Genomic DNA, 24,471 nt, shown 5'->3' with positions numbered 1-24,471 from the left:
AAGTGTGCCCTAAGGGAGTGATTCTAACTGTGGGGGGGTGTGGCTACACGTGACACGTCACCGATCGCCGTACCCTATGACAGGGAACAGACGATCAGTGACAGGCTCACTAGGAAGCACGGGGAGAGGTTTGTTTACACTCACCTCTCCTCTGTGACCCGATCTTTTATTTATGTTTTATTTTTTTGGGGACCTCTGATGTGTTGTGGGGGGGGTCCTCTGATTTGATGGGGGGGGGCTCCTCTAATGTTATGGGAAGGTGGGGGGTTAAAGTGTGCAGCAGTTTTAAATAAGAATAATTATTATTATATATTAAGGATTATATAGGAAGATTTTTTGCTGCTGTGTGAATTCTTACATCACATCAATAAATAAAAAACCTTCACTCCCCTTGGCGGTGAGAACTTTGTTATGTTTTTTTTATAGGGGGTGCGTTCCCCTTTAAGACTCAGCGTGGCGTCGTTGACAGCTTCATCACATCACGTGACCTTCTATCCGCCTCACGTGACCCACAACAATGACATCTGCCTGGCCACGTGGCACGCCCTATCACGTGACATCGCTGGCCACCAGAGAACTACACTTCCCAGGATGCCCCGCGCCCCTCTTCCCATCCACCCTCCCGCGGCTCCCCCGCGCACGGCCTGCCGGGAACGGTAGTCCGCCCGCTTGTTCCGGGCCGAGCTGTCAGACATGGCGGCGGGGAGGCTGAGTGAGATGCGGGACCCGGGGACTCTGTTCGAGGCGCACAGCGCGGAGGAGATCCGGGTTTTGGAGAAGAAGGTGCGGGCGGAGATCGAGCACAAGAAGGAGGAGCTCCGGCAGATGGTGGGGGAGAGGTACCGCGATCTGATCGAGGCGGCCGACACCATCGGGGAGATGAGGAGGAGCGCCGAGCAAGTGCTGGGGGCCGTCCGGGGCCTGGAGACCTACTGCGGGGGGCTGAGGGCCAAACCGGGGCCCCTACAGAAGGACAGGAGAGGAGCCCAGGTGAGGAGAGCTGTGTGTGGAGGGAGGAGAAGAGATGTCTGGGGGTGTGGAGAGAGGGGAGGAGACGCCTGGGGGTGTGGAGGGAGGGAGAAGAGATGTCTGGGGGTGTGGAGAGAAGAGATGTCTGGGGGTGTGAGGAGAGGAGATGTCTGGGGGTGTGGAGGGAGGGAGAAGAGATGTCTGGGGGTGTGGAGAGAAGAGATGTCTGGGGGTGTGGAGAGAAGAGATGTCTGGGGGTGTGGAGAGAAGAGATGTCTGGGGGTGTGGAGGGAGGAGAAAAGATGTCTGGGGGGGGGGGGGGGGGGAGAGGAGAAGAGATGTCTGGGGGGGGGTGGAGAGAGGAGAAGAGATGTCTGGGGGGGGTGGAGAGAGGAGAAGAGATGTCTGGGGGGGGGGGGGGGGGGGGAGGAGAAGAGATGTCTGGGGGGGTGTGGAGGGAGGAGAAGAGATGTCTGGGGGGGTGTGGAGGGAGGAGAAGAGATGTCTGGGGGTGTGGAGGGAGGAGAAGAGATGTCTGGGGGTGTGGAGGGAGGAGAAGAGATGTCTGGGGGTGGGTGGAGGGAGGAGAAGAGATGTCTGGGGGTGGGTGGAGGGAGGAGAAGAGATGTCTGGGGGGGGGGGGGGGAGGAGAAGAGATGTCTGGGGGGGTGTGGAGGGAGGAGAAGAGATGTCTGGGGGGGTGTGGAGGGAGGAGAAGAGATGTCTGGGGGGGGGGTGTGGAGGGAGGAGAAGAGACGTCTGGGGGGGTGTGGAGAGAGGAGAAGAGATGTCTGGGGGGGGTGGAGAGAGGAGAAGAGATGTCTGGGGGGGGTGGAGAGAGGAGAAGAGATGTCTGGGGGGGGGTGGAGAGAGGAGAAGAGATGTCTGGGGGGGTGTGGAGGGAGGAGAAGAGATGTCTGGGGGGGTGTGGAGGGAGGAGAAGAGATGTCTGGGGGGGTGTGGAGGGAGGAGAAGAGATGTCTGGGGGTGTGGAGGGAGGAGAAGAGATGTCTGGGGGTGTGGAGGGAGGAGAAGAGATGTCTGGGGGTGTGGAGGGAGGAGAAGAGATGTCTGGGGGTGTGGAGGGAGGAGAAGAGATGTCTGGGGGTGTGGAGGGAGGAGAAGAGATGTCTGGGGGTGGGTGGAGGGAGGAGAAGAGATGTCTGGGGGGGGGGGGGGGGGGAGAAGAGATGTCTGGGGGGGGTGGAGGGAGGAGAAGAGATGTCTGGGGGGGTGTGGAGGGAGGAGAAGAGATGTCTGGGGGGGTGTGGAGGGAGGAGAAGAGATGTCTGGGGGGTGTGGAGGGAGGAGAAGAGATGTCTGGGGGTGGGGTGTGGAGGGAGGAGAAGAGACGTCTGGGGGGGTGTGGAGGGAGGAGAAGAGATGTCTGGGGGGGGGGGGGGTGTGGAGGGAGAGGAGATGTCTGGGGGGGTGTGGAGGGAGGAGAAGAGATGTCTGGGGGGGGGTGTGGAGGGAGGAGAAGAGATGTCTGGGGGTGTGTGGAGGGAGGAGAAGAGATGTCTGGGGGGGTGGAGAGGAGAGTTTGCCGTCTCCCCTGACTCTCTCCCCTCTTCCAGTCACAGGAGAGATTCTCTTGCATGGCGTCTCAGATTAAGCTTCTATTGGAGATCCCGGAGAAGATGTGGAGTTCGATGGAATCCTCGCGGTATTTACACGCCACTCAGCTCTACCTGCTGTGCTGCCACCTGCACTCCCTCCTCCAGCTGGACTCCTCCCCCTCCCGCTACAGCCCGGTGCTGGCGCGATTCCCCATCCTCATCCGCCAGGTCGCTGCCGCTGGCACCTTCCGGTAAGCACCAACCTCACCTTACAGCACTGCTGGAAAGTCCTGGAGATCCCTTACAATGCTTCCAAATGGCAGCCCCGGGGTCATGTGCAAAAGTGTTAAGCCCAATGAGACTCCGCCCCCATGAATGAGACCCCGCCCCCATGAATGAGACTCCGCCCCCATGACTGAGACTCCGCCCCCTCTAGTGATGCCCCCGCTGCTCCTTCCTTGGTGCCGTTGCTGGGAATGGGACGGTATAGAAATCTCTCCCATGATGCAATGCTCCGGCCTCTGGAACCAGTGAAGGCAAAATATCAGCAGATTAAGCTTCCGCTTTAACCCCTTCAGTACCGGGCGCTGTCACCATCTTCCTGCCCAGGCCGGTTTTTTTAGCGCTGTCACACTTTTGAATGACAATTGCGCGGTCGTGCAACGCTGTACCCAAATGACATTTTATCATTCATTTCACGCGGATAAAGCTTTTTTTTTTTTTTGGTGCTATTTATTCGCCACTGGGGGGGGGGGGGGTGGTTATTTTTTGGAAAATAAATGCAAAAGACCAAAAAATTAAAAAAAAAATGAAAGTTTTTCTTAATTTCTATTATATTTTGCAAATAAGTCTTTTTTTTTTTTTTTTTCTCCTTCACTGATGTGTGCTGATGAGGGGGCAATGATGGGCTGCACTGATTAGGAGGCACTGGTAGGCTGCACTGTTGGGCGCTAATAAAACGGCACTTATAGGCTGCACTGATGAGGGGGCACTGATGGGCACCAATGAGTTTGCACTGATGAGGAAGCACTGATGAGGAGGCACTGATGAGGAGGCACTGATGGGCACCAATGAGTTGGCACTGATGAGGAAGCACTGATAAGCAGTAATGAGGGGGCACTATTGGGCACCAATGAGTCGGCACTGATGAGAAAGCACTGATAGACACTAATGAAATGGCACTGTTGGGCACTAATTAAATGGCACTCATAGGTGGCACTGAGGAGGAAGCACTGATAGGCTGCACTGATGGACACCAATGAGTTGGCACTGATAGGTTTACTGATGGGCACCAATGAGTTGTCACTGATGAGAAAGCACTAATAGGCACTAATGAAATGGCACCGATGAGGAGGCACTGGTGGGCACTAATTAAATGTCACTCATAGGTGGCACTGAGGAGGAAGCACTGATATGCTGCACTGATCGGCCGCTGTGATTCCATGGGCGCCCTCCCAGAAGGAGAGAGCCGCGCTGTTGTCATCTTTCGGTGAAGTGATTAATAATTATATTCAGGAAATGATATTCATTTAGATTTTCATCGGCCTTCTTCTTCTTCTTCTCTCTCCAGCGCCACCATCCTGCAGGAAAGCAAATCTCTCCTGAAGTGTCCGTCGGCGTCTGACCAAGCCGTCACCGAGGCCCTGTGTTCCATCATGATGCTGGAGGACAGCTCCCCCCGCCAAGCCCTGGCCGATTTCCTGCTGGCGAGGAAGGCCGGGATCCAGCAGCTGCTCAACCAACCTCATCACGGTGAGTCGGGTCTCCCTGGAAATATGAAAAAGATCGCTGTGTGCGATGGCTGAGTGCGGCGGGTCTAAGCCCAACTCCACATTTACACTCTTTAATCACTGAACCCCCCCCCTCTCCCCTCCCCCCCGGGTGGATGTCATAGGATGTCCTTGACTTTCAGTTGTTGTTATATATGGTTTAAATTTAAAAAAAATGACTTTTCGGTCCTGCAGTTTTGGTTTCGGCACCAAAATTACCATTTGGTGTATATATTTTATATATATATATAATATATAATATATATATATATGTTTATTATATTTATATATATATTTTATTGTTATTATTTTTTTTAATATAGCATTGCATTATTTTACTTTTTCATGTATTGAAATGAATATGAATTTATTGTCGGCCATTATCTAAAAAATATTCCGTACGTCATCACACTGGTCCATTGCGCTTTTGTTGTGGTGCTAAAAATCCTGCTTGCTGCATTTTTTGGTCAGTAAAAAAAAAAACGCACCTCCCCGTTGAAATGCATTGAAAACGCAGCAAGAAGGCACCCATGTTATGATTTTGACGCGGTTTTTGAGTCACACGACCTATGAAAAACACCACAAGTACAGTAAAATCATGGCAAAATCACGTGCGTTTTTTGGGCGCCATTATCGGCACCTTTTTCTCTTAACAGCAAAATATGTTTTGTCATTTTTTTTTGCCCAAAATTTTGGTGCATTAAAAAAATATATATAATAATAATAATATTATTATTATTATTATTATTAATGTGTATGTATGGATATAATATATATAATTTCGCCATACATACATTTTTTATGTAATACATTACTGTATACTGGGTTGGTTTTGTTACGTGTGATCCGTCATTCTTTGCTCTGCTGATACAAAGTTGCAGAATTTGAATTAACCCTTTTGTGTCTTGTGCTTGGGTTTCAGGCTCCAGTATAAAGTCTCAGGTGTGTTCTCTGGTGGAGTTGCTGGCGAATACGCTGTACCAGGCCCACGCCCTCTTTTACACCACGCCTGACGATGTGCCGCCTAACTCTTCTCTGAATTGCGGGCTCTTATTCTCTATGTTAGAGACGGTCACCGCTCAGCAGGGAGGAGGTAAAATTTCCACCTTTCTCATATGTGACATCATCGAGGCCTTGGGTAGCGAAGTGTCTTAAGCCCCGCCCACTCCTGTTTTGTTTTTTGGCACCGTGCTTTATAGACATGTGCGTTTTCGTTAAGTTCCGAATTGAAATTTGGACACATTTTTTGTTATTCGGAAATGCGGATGTATCCGGATTACAATAGTAATTCATTTAAACGAATACGAAAAAACGATTCAAAAGAGAACAGAGAGAATAAAATGGAATCAAAAATAATATAATAGAATATAAAAGGATAGAATATATATATATATTTTTTTCTTTCTTCTTTTTCCTTCTTTCTTTTATTTTCTTTCTTTTCTTTTCTTTCTTTCTTGCTTTCTTCTTTCTTTTTTCTTTCTTCTTCCTTCTTATTCTTTTTCCTTTTTCTTTCTTCCTTCCTTTGTTCTTCCTTCTTCTTTTTTTTTTTTGTTTTTTTCTTCTTCCTTCTTTTTTTTTTCCTTCCTTCTTTTTTTTCTTCTTCCTTCTTCTTTTTCTTTCTGATAGTTTTAAGAATAGTTATAATTTGGGCTTTTCATCAGCTTTTTTTTTTTGTTTTTTTAAAGCTACAGTCTCTCTTTAGTTTTTTTTTTTTTTTTTTTTTTTTTATTTATTTCTTCTTCTTCTTTCTTCTTCCTTCTTCTTCTTCTTCCTTCTTCTTCTTCTTCCTTCTTCTTCTTCTTCCTTCTTCTTCTTCTTCTTTTTTCTTTTTTTTTTTTCTTTCTTTTTTTTTTTTTTTCTTTTTCCTTTTTTTTCTTTCTTCTTCTTCCTTTTTTTTTTCTTCTTCTTCCTTTTTTCTTTCTTCTTCTTCCTTTTTTCTTCCTTTTTTCTTTCTTCTTCTTCCTTTTTTTTTTTTTTTTTTTTTTTTTTAGCTGCAGTTTAATTTAGTTTAGTTGGTGGTGGTCGTCGCCTCCCACTATGGATATGGCTCTTTGTCTCTCTCATGTATTTTTGTTCGGCCCAGCGGCAGAGTTGCGTAACTTTTGTTTTGTTTTTCTTGTTTCCAGGAAAAGGAATTAAAGTTTTAAGAGAGGAGATGAAATCGGTCAGCTGGTCTAAGCACCTTCCGCGCTCCGTCATGGATTTCCAGCCCACCCTGAGGACGTTGGCTCATCCCATCAACCAGGACTACCTGAGGGAGACTCTCCAGCAGTGGATCAGCATGTGAGATCCCGAGCAAAGCGCAATTCCTGTTTTATCTGACAAAATAACTTAAGTTTCTGGTGCCGTTATCATGGGGCAAGAAGCTAGTGCAAGTGGTGCATGCCACATATACAGAGCAGATAGACTTGTTTAACTGGTTCCCGCCCGGCCTATAGCCAGATGATGCCGGCGGAAACCTCATCGATCCGGGCGGGTGTCATAAGACAAAGTGGCGTGATCTGTCACCCAGCTCCCCCTAGGCGGCTCCTTCCTCCCTGCAATATTCTGGGACATGATACAGGTCCCAGAATATTGCACTTGCAGTGCGCACCCGGCCGTGAAGCCGGAAGCTGTCAGTCGTGTGCCCACAGTAGTCATGCCAGTGCCGTGGAGAGGCAGGGGAGAGGAGTGATGTTCTGAGTGCCCGCATCGCTGGACCGTGGGACAGGGGAGTGTGTGTTTATTAAAAGTCAGCAGCTACACTTTTTGTAGCTGCTGACTTAACACAGAACCGGATGGGACTCCAGGTGAGGCCTGGCCTACAGGATGTGAGCTTGTCAGACAAACTCGCATTGCTCTCTCTGCTTGTGCAATGATTACACTACATGAGCAGAGCCTGCACAGCCCCCCCCCCTCTGGCACAGCGGGACCCTGAAATCCTGTATCTTTTTTGGTTTTCTAGGTGCAATGAGGATATAAAGTCGGGTATCTCGGCTCTGCTGGTCTATGTGACGAGTCTGAAGGGTCTGGCGGGTATCAGAGACGCCGTTTGGGAGCTGCTGACCAGCGAGTCCATGAGCCAGAACTGGGACATCGTCTGCCAGCGTCTGCTGGATCGCCCGTTCCGCTTCTGGGAGGATCTGATGCAGCGGCTCTTCCTGGATAGACTGCAGGTTGGTGATATCTTATTATATAAATTCAAAAGAACAGAGACAGCTGCTGGGTGCCGCCATCTTGGCTGTCATGTCAGCAGCCCCATCAGGGTTTTTTTTTTTTAAATATTTTTACACTATTATTGCTTGTACAGTGATCATTTTAACTGCCATGAATGGCTTTCATGAATCTTTGTTTACTATTATGAGTGGCTGCAGCCATCACATGGTACAGGGCTTTTCAGGGATAAGAAACTGAGGGATAATTTCCTCCTGTACAGAGCCTTGTGTTGATTGTCAACAGGGCTCTGAGTTGTGATTGGGCACAGGTGATCAGCAAGCCTCAGCCATGAATCATTGGCTGGGACCTGCTGACAGGATCCTGCCGTGTCGGTTAGGGGTGCACCCTAAGACCCCTTTCACACTGGGACTCTTTGCAGGCGCTACAAAGCGCCCTGAAAGAGCCGCTGCTGTCTCTCCAGTGTGAAAGCCCAGAGGGCTTTCACACTGGAGCGGTGCGCTAGCAGGATGGTTAAAAAAGTCCTGCTAGAAGCATCTTTCTGAGCGGTGTGTTTACCACTCCTCCACCGCTCCTACCCTTTGAAATGAATGGGCACCACGGCTATACCACCAGCAAAGCGCCTCTGGAGTGGTTTTAACCCTTTTTTGGCCGGTAGCGGGGGTTAAAGGCGAAAACCTCAGCAAAAACAACGCTAAAGCGGCACTAAAAATAGCGGCGCTTTACCGCCAACACGCCCACCGCCCCAGTGTAAAAGGGGCCTAAACATGGAAGCAGGCAGTGGCGTACGGGTATGCTGCTTTGCCTGTGCGGCCCGCCTGTCCGTGGTATATTGCACACGGGCGATCTGCAAGTGGTTAATGTTCTGTCTATGTGACAGTCATGGCTCCCTCCATAGAAACAGAGGAGAAGTGAGTGTAGCCACAGAACAGGAAGTGTTATTCTCAGCATTGCACATCTATGACTGGCAAGCTGCAGTCCTTAGAAGCACTTCAAGAAAAAGTTTTCCCATTTTACACTGAAAGGGGTAATGAGATCTTTTCCTTCTTAGACTTTGATGAAGGAAGGCCTGGAATCCATCTCTAATGACTCCATACAGCTGCTCCAGTCTTCTCTGCAGGAGCTTGAAGTCAATACGGAATCCATGAAACCCGTCCAGTGTGAGGGCAACATCTGCTCCTTCTTGTGGTCCGAGAACCAGAACGACCTGCTGCCCGACGCGGCCTGGGTCAACGTGGGGAGCCGCAGCGCCCACTGCCGGAGCGGCCTGTCTCTGAAGGCCCAGGCTGTCACTCCGTGCATCCTCGCCTTCTGCCAAGCTCTGGACTCCAAACTCAAAGTCAAGCTGGAGGACCTCTTCTCCTACCTGCCGCAGGAGACGTCCGACCAGCAGAGTAAACCTGCGATCGCTGGACTGAAACTGTCAGCCTTCGATCGGTATGGAGACGCCAACACCGTGCAGGAGATGCTGAGCCAGCTTTGCCTGGCTTGTATGCAGCACATACAGGACTCCGTCAAGGCGCAACTGCAAGCGGCAGCCGAGACGGGACTGACCAATCGGAGCAACGGCCTGTACAGCTCTAAACTCTCCACCGTGCTTTTCCTGGCCAGGCTGTGCCAGTCGCTGGGGGAACTGTGCCCGCACCTGAAGCAGTGCATTCTGGGTAAATCTGGTAGCCTGGACATTAGCGTAAGGGAGCCCAGGTCTGCAAAGAAGATGAGCAAGGGCAAAGTGGCCGATAAACCTCCCATTCTCTGCAAGTGGCAAGAGCTGAAGGACAAGCTTATCCGACAGTCCCTGGAGGCCTATTCCATCTGGAGCTCGGCTGTGGTTCAGGTATGTCTGTCTAATATATATTGACCCCCGCTGTGACCCCCTGCGTCGCTGTGACCCTGTCCGCTGTGACCCTCGTTGTGGCCCCCGTTGTGGCCCCCGCCCGCTGTGGCCCTCGTTGTTGCCCCCGCCCGCTGTGATCCTGCCCGCTGTGACCCTGCACGCTGACTCTTGTGACGCTCCCCGTGACCCTGTCCGCTGTGACCCTCGTTGTGGCCCCCGCCCGCTGTGACACTCGCTGAGACCCTTGTTGTGGCCCCTGCCCGCTGTGACCCTCGTTGTGGCCCCTGCCCGCTGTGACCCTCATTGTGGCCCCCGCTCGCTGTGACACTCGCTGTGACCCTCGTTGTGGCCCCCGCTCGCTGTGACCCTCGTTGTGGCCCCTCGCCCGCTGTGACACTCGCTGTGACCCTTGTTGTGGCCCCTGCCCACTGTGACTCTCGTTGTGGCCCCTGCCCGCTGTGACCCTCGTTGTGGCCCCTGCCCGCTGTGACCCTCGTTGTGGCCCCTGCCCGCTGTGACCCTCGTTGTGGCCCCCGCTCGCTGTGACACTCGCTGTGACCCTCGTTGTGGCCCCCGCTCGCTGTGACCCTCGTTGTGGCCCCTCGCCCGCTGTGACACTCGCTGTGACCCTTGTTGTGGCCCCTGCCCACTGTGACTCTCGTTGTGGCCCCTGCCCGCTGTGACCCTCATTGTGACCTTGCACGCTGACTCTCGTGACCTCCTTGTGAGGCTCCCCGTGACCCGCACACTGACTCTCTCGTGACCTCCTTGTGACGCTCCCCGTGACCCGCACGCTGACTCTCGTGACCTCCTTGTGACGCTCCCCGTGACCCGCACACTGACTCTCTCGTGACCTCCTTGTGACGCTCCCCGTGACCCGCACACTGACTCTCGTGACCTCCTTGTGACGCTCCCCGTGACCCGCACACTGACTCTCTCGTGACCTCCTTGTGACGCTCCCCGTGACCCGCACACTGACTCTCGTGACCTCCTTGTGACGCTCCCCGTGACCCGCACACTGACTCTCTCGTGACCTCCTTGTGACGCTCCCCGTGACCCGCACACTGACTCTCGTGACCTCCTTGTGACGCTCCCCGTGACCCGCACACTGACTCTCTCGTGACCTCCTTGTGACGCTCCCCGTGACCCGCACACTGACTCTCGTGACCTCTTTGTGACGCTCCCCGTGACCCGCACACTGACTCTCGTGATGCCCCCTGTGACCCGCACACTTGACTCTCTCGTGACCTCCTTGTGACGCTCCCCTGACCCGCACACTGACTCTCGTGACCTCCTTGTGACGCCCCCTGTGACCCGCACACTTGACTCTCTCGTGACCTCCTTGTGACACTCCCCGTGACCCGCACACTGTCTCTCGTTGTAAATGAGTTGGTATTGATTATGCTTTTTTCCCTCCTCCTATGTTTCTTTTGCAGCACGTAATCCGTTCCTTCTCACAGACCCTTCTGCTCAATGCTGCTGGTTCTGCTCTCGTTACTGCCACCCACTGGGATGAGATAGAAATTCAAGAGGAGACGGAGGCAGGGAGCAGCGTGACCTCAAAAATCCATCTGCCGGGACAGGTGAGCGAGTCCTTTTATTTTTCGGGGGTCTCTCCAGGAGGCTGGGGGGTTTTGAAGTGGCAAAATAGGAGACTGGAGGGCACTGCTGGGGTTGGCGGGTCTTGAGACTCTATGGGGGCATTATGGAGGACTGGAGGCTCTGTGGCCAACTAGGGGGCATTGAGGGGATGGAGGCTCTTAGGGGGTTGTGGGTATCTCCAGGAGGCTGGGGATTTTGCAGGGGGCAATATGGGAGACTGGAGGGCATTGCTGAGGTTGGCGGGTCTTGAGACTCTATGGGGGCATTATGGAGGATTGGAGGCTCTGCAGCCAACTAGGTGGAACTGGGGGGATGGAGGCCCTTTAGGGGGGTTGTGGGTCTCTCCAGGAGGCTGGGGGTTTTGCAGGGGGCAATATGGGAGACTGGAGGGCACTGCCGGGGGATGGCGGGTCTTGAGACTCTATTGGGGCATTATGGAGGATTGGAGGCTCTGCAGCCAACTAGGGGGCATTGAGGGGATGAAGACTCTTAGGGGGTTGTGGCTCTCCAGGAGACTGGGGGTTTTGCAGAGGGCAATATGAGAGACTGGAGGCATTACTATGGGGGGGGGGGGCTGGAGGCTCTACAACCGCAATCTCCGTTGGTCACAATAGCTTTAGATCCACACACGATACGTCTTGACTTCTTATGTACAATTTGGTCCAAATACATGAAATTGACTTTTGACGTGTCTGTCCTTGTCCGTAGTGTTCTTGGTATGTCCAGTCCCTCCTCTTCAGCCTGTGCCAAGCAGTGAATCGCGTAGGAGGCCACACCATCCCCAAAGTCACCCTGCAAGAGTTACTGAGAAGCTCCCTGGAGGAAGTGATCGGCACCTACGAGAAGCTTTGCCGGGAGAGCACTGGAAAGGTACGGCATGCAGATTTGTAGAGCCGATGATTGAGAAGACAAATGTATATAAGTCACAAGACAAGTCGTACCCCGTGATTTCCAGTGAGTACCGGTTATATCTGTGCGACTTCAGAAAGTAGTCCCTGCACTACTTTGGTGCGTCTTGAGGTCCATAGACCTCAGGATTACACAGGCAATGCTTTCAGGTCATATAAGTGTGAAAAGGGCCTTAAAGTGATATTTTTAAAATGTGAAGACTGTGGTCTGATTGTGCGATTTTTCCTGTAGCAGAAGCACGGCTCCGCACTCACACAGGCCCGGGCCCTGCAACTCCTCTTTGACCTGCGCTACATCTGCCTCATTCTCGGCTTGCGCTCTGAAGACGGTTTGACCAGTAAGAACAAGCCGGACCCGAGGTAGGCCCCCCGGGTACCGAGGATTGGCGCTCCCGATGACCACATCGGCCGCCTATGCTAATTGTTCTGTGTATTTTTTGTTTCAGAGTTCAGAAAGTCGCAGACCAGTTGGAGAGCTGCATCGACCCGTTCGATCTGGATGTGTTCACACCGCACCTTAACACCAACCTCAACCGGCTGGCACAGAGAACCTCTGTAGGTTGATTGCAGAACGGCTGGGAGATATTAGATTAAAACTTGGAGAGGCGAGGCCGGTGACTTGTCCTCTATGTTCCCCTAACGGGGAAGTTCCTTGGAAGTCTGCGCAGGCGCAAACTTCCCGACGGAAATCTCCGAACCTCGCCCGGCATCCAGGCTCATTCTTTAACATCCCCGTGGATTGGAGGATGTTAAAAAAAGAGCCAGGAGGCCGAGCGAGCGGAGCGAGGCCGACTGGCCACTTACCTCGAAATCCACGTCGCCCTGGATCCCGGCCGCGGTTCGGATATTTCCGTCAGCAACTTTGCGCCTGCGCAGTCCTTGAAGGAACTTTCCCGATAGCTGGAACCATCTCAGCACATCAGCTTGCGCATGCGCTGGAACTTCCACAATAGCTGGAACCAGCACGGCAGATCACCGGCACTAGTAGCCAGTTGGGCCCCTGTTACTTTACACAGTGGCCAGTTGGAGGCACAGATTGCAGAGTGTAGGAGACGTGCCTCCAGTTGGAGGAGAAGATTGCCGAGTGTAGTACACGGGCCTCTAGTTTGAGTAGAATGCCGAGTGTAGTAAACGGGGCTTCGAGTTGGAAGAGTAGATTGCGGAGTGTAGTACGCGGGCCTCCAGTTGGAGGCGTAGAGTGTAGTACGCGGGCCTCCAGTTGGAGGCGTAGAGTGTAGTACGCGGGCCTCCAGTTGGAGGCGTAGATTGCAGTACGCGGGCCTCCAGTTGGAGGCGTAGATTGCAGTACATGGGCCTCCAGTTGGAGGAGTAGATTGCAGAGTGTAGGAGACGGGCCTCCAGTTGGAGGAGTAGATTGCAGAGTGTAGGAGACGGGCCTCCAGTTGGAGGAGTAGATTGCCGGGTGTAGTACGCGGGCCTCCAGTTGGAGGCGTAGATTGCCGAGTGTAGTACACGGGCCTCCAGTTGGAGGAGTAGAGTGAAGTACACGGGCCTCCAGTTGGAGGCGTAGATTGCGGAGTGAAGTACACGGGCCTCCAGTTGGAAGAGTAGAATGCAGAGTGTAGTACACGGGCCTCCAGTTGGAGGAGTAGATTGCCGGGTGTAGTACGCGGGCCTCCAGTTGGAGGCGTAGAATGCAGAGTGTAGTACATGGGCCTCCAGTTGGAGGAGTAGATTGCCGAGTGAAGTACACGGGCCTCCAGTTGGAGGAGTAGATTGCCGAGTGAAGTACACGGGCCTCCAGTTGGAGGAGTAGATTGCCGGGTGTAGTACGCAGGGCCTCAAGTTGGAGGCGTAGATTGCCGAGTGTAGTACGCGGGCATCCAGTTGGAGGCGTAGATTGCGGAGTGTAGTACGCGGGCCTCCAGTTGGAGGAGTAGATTGCCGAGTGTAGTACATGGGCCTCCAGTTGGAGGAGTAGATTGCAGTGTGTAGTACACGGGCCTCCAGTTGTAGGCGTAGAGTGTAGTACACGGGCCTCCAGTTGGAGGAGTAGATTGCCGAGTGTAGTACACGGGCCTCCAGTTGGAGGAGTAGATTGCCGAGTGTAGTACGCGGGCCTCCAGTTGGAGGAGTAGATTGCGGAGTGTAGTACACGGGCCTCCAGTTGGAGGAGTAGATTGCGGAGTGTAGTACGCGGGCCTCCAGTTGGAGGAGTAGATTGCGGAGTGTAGTACGCGGGCCTCCAGTTGGAGGAGTAGATTGCCGAGTGTAGTACACGGGCCTCCAGTTGGAGGAGTAGATTGCCGAGTGTAGTACGCGGGCCTCTAGTTGGAGGAGTAGATTGCGGAGTGTAGTACACGGGCCTCCAGTTGGAGGAGTAGGTTGTAGTACGCGGGCCTCTAGTTGGAGGAGTAGATTGCGGAGTGTAGTACACGGGCCTCCAGTTGGAGGAGTAGATTGCGGAGTGTAGTACGAGGGCCTCCAGTTGGAGGAGTAGATTGCCCAGTGTAGTACACGGGCCTCCAGTTGGAGGAGTAGGTTGTAGTACACGGGCCTCCAGTTGGAGGAGTAGAGTGTAGTACGCGGGCCTCCAATTGGAAGAGTAGATTGCGGAGTGCCATGGCCTCTGTCCTTGGGGATGTCTCTGACCATCTGTTGTCCTCGATATCTCTTGGCCGTATCTCACCCGCTCTTTATTTATTTTTTACACTTGATCTTGAAGACTGATCGCAGATTTCTAACCACACATTAAACAATCACTTTATTCACCTGCAGGTTCTGTTTGGGCTTCTAACGGGAGCAGAGAGCCTGTTTACCGGCAGAGTCTCCACACTGGGCATCCAGGAAGCCCACAACGTCCTTCCACTGGCCTCCAGCCAGATACGGTAACCTCCTTCTCTGACACAACAAGCCCCATCAATCCCTGACCCTCCAATGATGTCAGGAATGTAGCGGGTTAGGGGGTTAGGCTGATCTTTAAAGTCAGAGAGTTTGCTCAGGCTCCATAAAAGGGAGGTGTTCTGTAGTCCACAAAGAGAACTGGGAACAATGTGATGGGTAACAGTCAGCATGGGCAGAGAGCACAGGAAGTTTCCAGCTGAAAAGATTTGTCAGGATCAACAAGCATTTTAATGACCAAAAGGAAGCAAAAGGCGTTGTATTGTTATGGTTTACAATGGGAGTTACTACTGAGCGGGAGATCGGCAGAGCTGGGGGTTACTACTGAGTGGGAGATCGGCAGAGCTGGGGGTTACTACTGAGTGGGAGATCGGCAGAGCTGGGGGTTACTACTGAGTGGGAGATCGGCAGAGCTGGGGGTTACTACTGAGCGGGAGATCGGCAGAGCTGGGGGTTACTACTGAGCGGGAGATCGGCAGAGCTGGGGGTTACTACTGAGCGGGAGATCGGCAGAGCTGGGGGGTTACTACTAAGCGTGGGGATCGGCAGAGCTGGGGGTTACTACTGAATGGGAGATCGGCAGAGCTGGGGGTTACTACTGAGCGGGAGATCGGCAGAGCTGGGGGTTACTACTGAGCGGGAGATCGGCAGAGCTGGGGGTTACTACTGAGCGGGAGATCGGCAGAGCTGGGGGTTACTACTGAGCGGGAGATCGGCAGAGCTGGGGGTTACTACTGAGCGGGAGATCGGCAGAGCTGGGGGTTACTACTGAGCGGGAGATCGGCAGAGCTGGGGGTTACTACTGAGTTGGGAGATCAACAGAGCTGGGGGTTACTACTGAGTGGGAGATCAGCAGAGCTGGGGGTTACTACTGAGCTGGAGATCGGCAGAGCTGGGGGTTACTACTGAGCGGGAGATCGGCAGAGCTGGGGGTTACTACTGAGCGGGAGATCGGCAGAGCTGGGGGTTACTACTGAGCGGGAGATCGGCAGAGCTGGGGGTTACTACTGAGTGGGAGATCGGCAGAGCTGGGGGTTACTACTGAGTGGGAGATCGGCAGAGCTGGGGGTTACTACTGAGTGGGAGATGGGCAGAGCTGGGGGTTACTACTGAGTGGGAGATCGGCAGAGCTGGGGGTTACTACTGAGTGGGAGATCGGCAGAGCTGGGGGTTACTACTGAGTGGGAGATCGGCAGAGCTGGGGGTTACTACTGAGTGGGAGATGGGCAGAGCTGGGGGTTACTACTGAGTGGGAGATCGGCAGAGCTGGGGGTTACTACTGAGTGGGAGATCGGCAGAGCTGGGGGTTACTACTGAGCGGGAGATCGGCAGAGCTGGGGGTTACTACTGAGCGGGAGATCGGCAGAGCTGGGGGTTACTACTGAGCGGGAGATCGGCAGAGCTGGGGGTTACTACTGAATGGGAGATCGGTAGAGCTGGGGGTTACTACTGAGTGGGAGATGGGCAGAGCTGGGGGTTACTACTGAGCGGGAGATCGGCAGAGCTGGGGGTTACTACTGAGCGGGAGATCGGCAGAGCTGGGGGTTACTACTGAATGGGAGATCAGCAGAGCTGGGGGTTACTACTGACTGGGAGATCGGCAGAGCTGGGGGTTACTACTGACTGGGAGATCGGCAGAGTTGGGGGGGGGGGGGGTATCTGCTGAATGAGGATACTAATAAGCTGGGGTAGTAATGCGCTGGGGATCTGCTGACCCGGGGGTTCTACTGAGTTTCTTTTGAAACGAATAGAAAATCAACACACAGGGCGGAGCTTCCGGTCCCGAGCGAGCCTTGCAGCGCCGCAGGTTCACCTGCGCATGTGCAAAGACGGGAAGCCCCCCAAAACCTTCGCTGTCTTTGCACATGTGCAGAAAAGAAGGGGGTTGCCAGGACTCAAAAGGCGGAGCCCCCCGAGAGACTGACCTGAAGGCCCGCTTTGTTACCCAACTTTCCTAAATCTTTTTTTTTTCCTCTTGAAGGTTCGGGCTCCTCCCCCTCAGCATGTCCAGCTCCCGAAAGACGAAGTCGGCGGGCCGCTCAGCCAATGAGGTGAAAATGCAGGTAAGTGATGAAAATTCCCGACCAGGAAATTGATGACCTCATTGGTGGTCTTCCCATTCGTTGTTAAGTCAGAGGCTTGTGGGGGGCGGGGGGGTGTGACCAAACTTATTGCTTAACCACTTCACTTCAATACTGGGAACTTTCACCCCCTTCCTGCCCAGGCCATTTTTTTTTAGTTTTTAGCACTGTCGCACTTTGAATGACAATTGCGCGGTCATACAACACTGTACACATAGGACATTTTTTTTTTTTTCGAGGATTAACCACTTAAGCCCCCGGACCAATATGCTGGCTAAAGACCCAAGGTGTTTTTACAGTTCGGGACTGCGTCGCTTTAACTGACAATTGCGCGGTCGTGCGACGCGGCTCCCAAACAAAATTGGCGTCCTTTTTTCCCCACAAATACAGCTTTCTTTTGGTGGTATTTGATCACCTCTGCGGTTTTTAGTTTTTGCGCTATAAACAAAAATAGAGCGACAATTTTGAAAAAAATGCAATATTTTTTTACTTTTTGCTATAATAAATATCCCCCAAAAACATATATAATTTTTTTTTTTTTCCTCAGTTTAGTCCGATACGTATTCTTCTACCTATTTTTGGTAAAAAAAAATCGCAATAATCGTTTATCGGTTGGTTTGCGCAAAATTTATAGCGTTTACAAAATAGGGGATAGTTTTATTGCATTTTTATTTTTTTATTTTTTTTTACTACTAATGGCGGCGATCAGCGATTTTTTTTTCGTGACTGCGACATTATGGCGGACACTTCGGACAATTTTGACACATTTTTGGGACCGTTGTCAATTTCACAGCAAAAAAATGCATTTAAATTGCATTCTTTATTGTGAAAATGACAGTTGCCGTTTGGGAGTTAACCACAAGGGGGCGCTGTAGGAGTTATGTTTCACCTAGTGTGTGTTTACAACTGTAGGGGGTGTGGCTGTAGGTGTGACGTCATCGATCGTGTCTCCCTATAAGAGGGATCACTCGATCGATACGCCGCCACAGTGAAGCACGGGGAAGCCGTGTTTACACACGGCTCTCCCCGTTCTTCAGCTCCGGGGAGCGATCGCCGCGGTCCCGGGGGTTCGGGCCGGGTCGTGGGCGCCCGCCCGCGACCCACGGCTGGGTACAAGTACAGGACGTGTATATATACGTGCTTGTGCCCAGCCGTGCCATTCTGCCGACGTATATGTGCAGGAGGCGGTCCGGAAGTGGTTAATCATTAGAAGAGTGCAGCTCTGTCCTCCTCGCTCTATACATACAAATAATCGGTGATAACTGAGACTCCAGAGTCATTGTTTTCCCTCCTGCGGTCGGCGGTGATATTAATCCTGTAAATTGACTCCTAGCTGTTGGCGAGCCATTCCCTGCTGTAGCAGCGCCGGAGCCGCCCCGCGGGGTATTTGTGAAGCGTAAGCTGATGAACGGTTTGCGTTTTGCTGTGTCCTGCTGTGTTCTCATTATCTGCTCTTCATTTATTTAAATGTGTGCCGCTTTCCTTTTTTTTTTGCCTTTGCTATATAAAGAAAATAAAACCCCTGCATGTTATAGTGTGGGATGTTTTCATGAGACGGCGCATCATCCAGAATGGGCCGAAGAGGCGATTAAATCTACAAATTGAGGATCGTCGTCTGCTGCATCCCGGAAATTCTTCATCCCAAATCACCAAAAACTCTCCGTTCTGAGGAACCCGAAGAGAAAGATTGGACCGGATTCACAAAGCACTTACGCCAAAGTATCTAGAGATACGCCGCGTAAGTGCAAATATGCGCCGTCGTATCTATGCGCCTGAGATACGCCTGAAAATAGGCTTCATCCGACCGACGTAACTTTCCTACGCCGGCGTAGAGTGGGCGCATATTCACATATGCAAATGAGGGAGATACGGCGATTCACGAACGTCCGTCCGACGCAGTGCGCGTAAAGTCATACATCCGGCGTAAAGTTATGCCCCATAAAGGAGGTGTAACTCGGCAGCATCCATGCAAAGGGCTGCAGCAGGGAACACAAGCCGACATATTTTACGTTGGACGTGAATAGGGCTGGGCGTAGGTTACGTTCACGCCGTAGGGAGTAGTTCCGGCGTGATTCTGAGCATGCGCACTGGGAAGCGTCCACGGGACGGCGCATGCGCCGTTCATTATACGTATCTGTCTGAGACTCGGCCCATCATTTGTATGGGGTCACGCCCACTTCCACATACGCTGGCTTACGCCTGAGAAACCCAGCGCAGATTTGGCAGCACTGGCTTTGTGAATCCAGTGCTTGCCTCTCTGCGCTACGTCGGCGTAGCGTAAAGGAGATACTCCACGGCGGCATAAATATGCGCCGATGTATGTGAATCCGGGCCAATGTCTTATTTTTTTTGGGTTGCAATCGCACCTGAGTTAATAGTTTTCAGGGTTTTTTTATTATTTATTTGTTGCGGCTTTTTTACAAGCTTTTTAGACGTGTATTACAAGTTTTCACAGCTTCAGGCGCTTTTGTTTAGCCAATTTAAAGCGTTTGATAACCACAAAAAAATTATGGATTTTGCATTTTTATAGCAGTGCTTGTCCCGTGTCATTTGCCCCTCCCTGTAACGCCTGTAAAACCGGGCTGATCCTGACAGTTTCTCCCCTCCCCTATGTAATCTGACCACGGTGTATCATGGCTGCTGAGACCAGACACAGTAGTCAGTTTTATGTGCCTCTGTCATCAGCAGCCTGGTTTGGGGAGGTACCAGCTCCGGGTAAGATCGGCAATCTACGACCATTTTGGGCCCCTCCTACTTTCCCCGCTGCCTTCTGGGACACACACAGGTCCCAGAAGGTGTTAGGACCATTCAGAAAGCGCGGCTCGTGCAGGCGCGCTAGGAAACCGACTGTGAAGGCTCCACTGCCGGCGCAAACGAAACGGCTCGGGGTGCCGACATTGCGGGAACCCTGTTACAGGTAAGTATCCTTATATTAAAAGTCGGCAGCTACATTATTTGTACAGGATTTGTAGCTGCTGACTCTTAAAGAGGAGCAGAAAATGGGGGAAAAAAAGAGACTGCGCTAGGATATAAACTAATTAATTATAAAATTGTGTGCGGCCTGAAGCGCTAGTTAATAAGCAGAAACTAACCTGAAAATATAAACAGTGAACAAAGTGGAAAAAATATATATAGTTGCGCTAATTTTTAAACCACCTTTAGGGGGGGAGTGACTCAATCACCACCACCGTAAGTGTGAAATATATGGTGCAAGATATAAATAATAATAATATATTTGGTGATTTGAGTCAATTCCCCCCCCCCCCCCCCTAAAGGTGGTTTAAAAATTAGCGCAACTATATATATTTTTTGTGAAACTCTGGTTAAAGATAGTATACGCGCCCCTTTACCTTTTCAAACCACCACTGCGCACAGGAAAAATAAATGCAAATATATATATATATATAGCTGCTACTTGAAAGGTATGATATATATGCAAAAATTTAAATGAAAAATGTGTAGCGCTACAAATTTTTCATTTACATTTTTGCATATATATGTGTGTGTGTGTGTGTGTATATATATATATATATATATATATATATATATATATATATATATATATATATATATATATATATATATATATATATATATATATATATATATATATATATATTCCATATTTTTTTCTCCTTTAGAGAGAAGCACCAATCTATAAAAAAAAAAAATGAAGTCCAGCGGGGTGCATGCCACCTCCTGGGTTTATCTCTATTATTTATTTAGCAGCTTTATAATACTCCCAGGAAGATGGCAATTTTTATAGTTCCCGGGAGAACAACGCTGATCCTTCTGAGCTCTGCATCTTGAACAGAAGAGTCACTGCAGCTGCTATGCCCGCCCCTCCACTCCTCCTGCCCAATCACAGAAGCCTTGGTATTATGTAAGCTCATTCGCAAAATACAAAGGCTTCTGTAAATGGGCAGCAGAAGACAGGGGAGGGCATAGCTGCTCTGGGCAGCTTCTCTCCTCTCAGATCACCAGAGTTTTCCTCTGGCGGAGCACTAAACCTGTCAAATGTAAATAATGGAGATGAGCCCGGGAGATGTCAGGCACCTCCTTGGACGTTGCCATAGTTGTGTGCCTTCACTTTTTACAAAGTGTCCGAATGCCCAGAATTCAGCTTTAAGTGTACGGAGCCAAATCACTACTGCATGTGGTTGTGGTGTAGTGGGTTCAGCCTTTTTTAGAGTTTAAAACGGGTAGATCACTTTTCAGAGGGGCGGCAAGAACTTTTGTACATGAGAAGGAGCCCTACCTATGCCAACTGCTTCTGTCATCCAGTAACATACTTGCGTGTGATTTTGCAGTGATAAAGTTGCGTTTTATTTTGCATGGTGTGTGACTTTGCAGCTTATAGATGACGTTTAATCTTCTTATACTTTGCCTTGCCTGGTTCCTTTCTCCTCGAGAGGCTAAACTTTCCTGGTTTCATTGTATACCCTTACTTTAGACCCAGTGTTGTGATCACTATGCAGTGCAGACAGATCATGGTTGGTGGGAGGGGCCGGCAGGGCGCTGTACATGGCCTCCTGAAAACATCCCAGCCCCCGGCCTCAGTACCCCTCTCAAGGACCATGATGTAAGCAGAGGGCTGGTTCTTGGGAGGAGTTATGCAAATATCAAAATGCCTTGATGGATGGGTGTCAGTCTGGAGGAGTGGGGTTTCCTGGGTTAGGCTGTCAGTTCGCTATATGTTCATTAACGTGTGTTATGAGCAAGTAAGTATTTGGCATTTCGCGAAGTGCAGTAGGGATCGCTTTGATGCCATTGGCCAGCTTGAACAGGAAATGCAATATGTGGGGGTGTGTAAGCTGTTTGGATTTGAGCGCAGACATTGTCAGTTCTTTGGAGGAGCGTGTGACCTTCCAGCAACAGAGTACACAGGGTGAAATGATGGGGGAGTTGAGTGTCATTGGTGGAGGGGCAGAATGGTGGGGCAGTGTCATTGGTGGAGGGGCGGAATGGTGGGGCAGTGTCATTGGTGGAGGGGCGGAATGGTGGGGCAGTGTCATTGGTGGAGGGGCGGAATGGTGGGGCAGTGTCATTGGTGGAAGACGGAATGGTGGGGCAGTGTCATTGGTGGAGGGGCGGAATGGTGGGGCAGTGTCATTGGTGGAAGGGCGGAATAGTGGGGCAGTGTCATTGGTGGAGGGGCGGAATGGTGGGGCAGTGTCATTGGTGGAGGGGCGGAATGGTGGGGCAGTGTCATTGGTGGAGGGACAGAATGGTGGGGCAGTGTCATTGGTGGAGGGGCGGAATGGCGTTGTAGATGAGTGTCGCTGGGGCGGTTGAAAGTCAATAGTGGAGGGGTGGAATAATGGGGCGGTTGAGTGTCATTGGTGGAGGGGCGGAATGGTGGGGCAGTGTCATTGGTGGAAGGGCGGAATGGTGGGGCAGTGTCATTGGTGGAGGGGCGGAATGGTGGGGCAGTGTCATTGGTGGAGGGGCGGAATGGTGGGGCAGTGTCATTGGTGGAGGGACGGAATGGTGGGGCAGTGTCATTGGTGGAGGGGCGGAATGGCGTTGTAGATGAGTGTCGCTGGGGCGGTTGAAAGTCAATAGTGGAGGGGTGGAATAATGGGGCGGTTGAGTGTCATTGGTGGAGGGGCGGAATGGTGGGGCAGTGTCATTGGTGGAAGGGCGGAATGGTGGGGCAGTGTCATTGGTGGAGGGGCGGAATGGTGGGGCAGTGTCATTGGTGGAGGGGCGGAATGGTGGGGCAGTGTCATTGGTGGAGGGACGGAATGGTGGGGCAGTGTCATTGGTGGAGGGGCGGAATGGTGGGGCAGTGTCATTGGTGGAGGGACGGAATGGTGGGGCAGTGTCATTGGTGGAGGGGCGGAATGGCGTTGTAGATGAGTGTCGCTGGGGCGGTTGAAAGTCAATAGTGGAGGGGTGGAATAATGGGGCGGTTGAGTGTCATTGGTGGAATGGTGGAGCGGTTGAGTGTCATTGGTGGAATGGTGGAGCGGTTGAGTGTCATTGGTGGAATGGTGGGGCGGTTGAGTGTCATTGGTGGAATGGTGGGGCGGTTGAGTGTCATTGGTGGAATGGTGGGGCGGTTGGGTGTCATTGGTGGAATGGTGGGGCGGTTGAGTGTCATTGGTGGAATGGTGGGGTGGTTGAGTGTCAGTGGTGGAGAGGCGGAATAAAGGGGCGGTTGAGTTTCATTGGTGAAATGGTGGGGCGGTTGAGTGTCATTGGTGGAATGGTTGGGTGGTTGAGTTTCATGGGGAAGTTGAGTATGACTGCTGATGGGTTCTATGGAGGAGCATGTGACCTCCAAGCACAGAGCACACAGGGTGAAATGATGGGGGAGTTGAGTGTCATTGGTGGAGGGGCGGAATTGGGGGGGCAGTGTCATTGGTGGAGGGACGGAATGGCGTTGTAGATGAACGTCGCTGGGGCGGTTGAAAGTCCATAGTGGAGAGGCGGAATGGTGGGGCAGTTGAATGTCCATAGTGGAGGGGTGGAATGGTGGGGCGGTTGAATGTCCATAGTGGAATGGTGGGGCGGTTGACTTTCATTGGCAATGAGGTGAATTGATTGGGGAAGTTGAGTATGACTGGTGATGAGTGTGAATGGTGGAGAAGTTGAGCCTCATTGATGAGGTGGAATGGTGTTGAAGTTGAATAACATTGGTGATGAGGTGGAATGGTGGGGCAGTTGAGTCTCATTGGTGATGGGGGTGGGGGATTTCTGTATAGGAGAACCTCTCATCACCCTGCCCTGAATGGTCATACCGTGTTTCCCCGAAAATAAGACTGGGTCTTATATTAATTCTGGCTACAAAAAACACACTAGGGCTTATTTTCAGGGGGTGTCTTATTTATTTACGGTATGTACAAAAAAGTTTGTCAGCTCCGGAGTCAGCCTTGTGAAATTCTGTAATCCCAAAAATAAACCTTTGTTTAAAGACCTTATAAAATTATGTAATTTGTTCTGTAAAAAAGATGATATCATGTGCAGTGTGTCTCCTTGTAACATTATTGTGGAAAATACCTAATTTACAGTGCCGCTGGCCGCTCACATGAACCGCCGGAGCTCTTCTTCCCCACTCCAAATACTGCAGAGGGAGGGGCCAAGATCCCCAATGACGTCAGCCACACTCTGAGTACTGCAGTGGGAGGGGCTGCTGACATCAGCCGAGAGGAGAAGAGCTTTGGCGGGGTCACGTGAGCGACCGGCAGTGCTGTAAATAAGGTTTTTTCGACAATAAATTTACACAAGGAGACACACATTATATAACCTTTTTACAGAACGGATTACATGTTTTACAAGGACTTTAACTAGGGATTATTTTTGGGGTAGGGCTTATATTGCAGCCATCCCAGAAACTCACTCTAGGTCTTATTTTCAGGGTAGGGCTTATTTTTGGAGAAAAGGGGAGTGACGGATCCTCTTCCGATTATAAAATTGCTGTATGTCCAGCAGACTGCTCCGAGGATTGCTTGCTCCTTCTCTAACCTTTCTCTTCCACCCATGCAGGAACCCGTTGCCGTTCCCCAGCCGGCAGAGGACAGCTTCCGTCCGGGCTCTTTATTCCGACAACTGGCTACACAAGATGAAGACATGCAGGCGCCCTCCCTCTTCAAACTGGGCTGGCTGTCCAGCATGACCAAGTGACCCCCCCCACCACCCCCCAATCCCCTGTAATGTCCCCAATGATGAACTGACAATAATTAATTTTATATTTTAAGCAAATTAAATAACTTTATTGTGCAATAA

General features: G+C 51.4%; 1 protein-coding gene across 2 annotated transcripts; it reads left to right on the top strand.

Moving 5' to 3' along the window:
• The first annotated feature begins 584 nt into the window (after positions 1-584).
• COG1 (component of oligomeric golgi complex 1) lies at positions 585-24,471 on the top strand. Of its 2 annotated transcripts, none has more exons than XM_040330997.1 (14): positions 585-990; positions 2,547-2,779; positions 4,099-4,280; positions 5,220-5,390; positions 6,424-6,580; positions 7,242-7,452; positions 8,502-9,287; positions 10,724-10,870; positions 11,598-11,759; positions 12,033-12,157; positions 12,244-12,352; positions 14,537-14,646; positions 16,641-16,722; positions 24,232-24,471. In XM_040330997.1, exons 1-14 carry the CDS (start codon positions 694-696, stop codon positions 24,367-24,369), a joined length of 2,910 nt encoding a protein of 969 aa, XP_040186931.1. In that variant the 5' UTR covers positions 585-693; the 3' UTR covers positions 24,370-24,471. The 2 variants fall into 2 exon arrangements, with proteins under 2 accessions (XP_040186931.1, XP_040186930.1); XM_040330996.1 differs by having other exon boundaries at positions 588-990; positions 12,030-12,157.

The sequence above is a fragment of the Rana temporaria genome, chromosome 12, assembly GCF_905171775.1.
Source record: "Rana temporaria chromosome 12, aRanTem1.1, whole genome shotgun sequence".
Lineage (NCBI taxonomy): Eukaryota > Metazoa > Chordata > Amphibia > Anura > Ranidae > Rana > Rana temporaria.
Note: the sequence above shows the minus strand (reverse complement) of the source record. Positions and strands in the feature narration are given on the sequence as shown.

Bases quoted from the DNA above. Each gene is read 5' to 3' on its own strand.
- COG1 (XM_040330996.1), top strand. From the start codon at position 694: ATGGCGGCGGGGAGGCTGAGTGAGATGCGGGACCCGGGGACTCTGTTC. The intron at 991-2,546 runs GTGAGGAGAGCT...CCCCTCTTCCAG, and splicing joins AGGACAGGAGAGGAGCCCAG to TCACAGGAGAGATTCTCTTG. The intron at 2,780-4,098 runs GTAAGCACCAAC...TTCTCTCTCCAG, and splicing joins GCTGCCGCTGGCACCTTCCG to CGCCACCATCCTGCAGGAAA.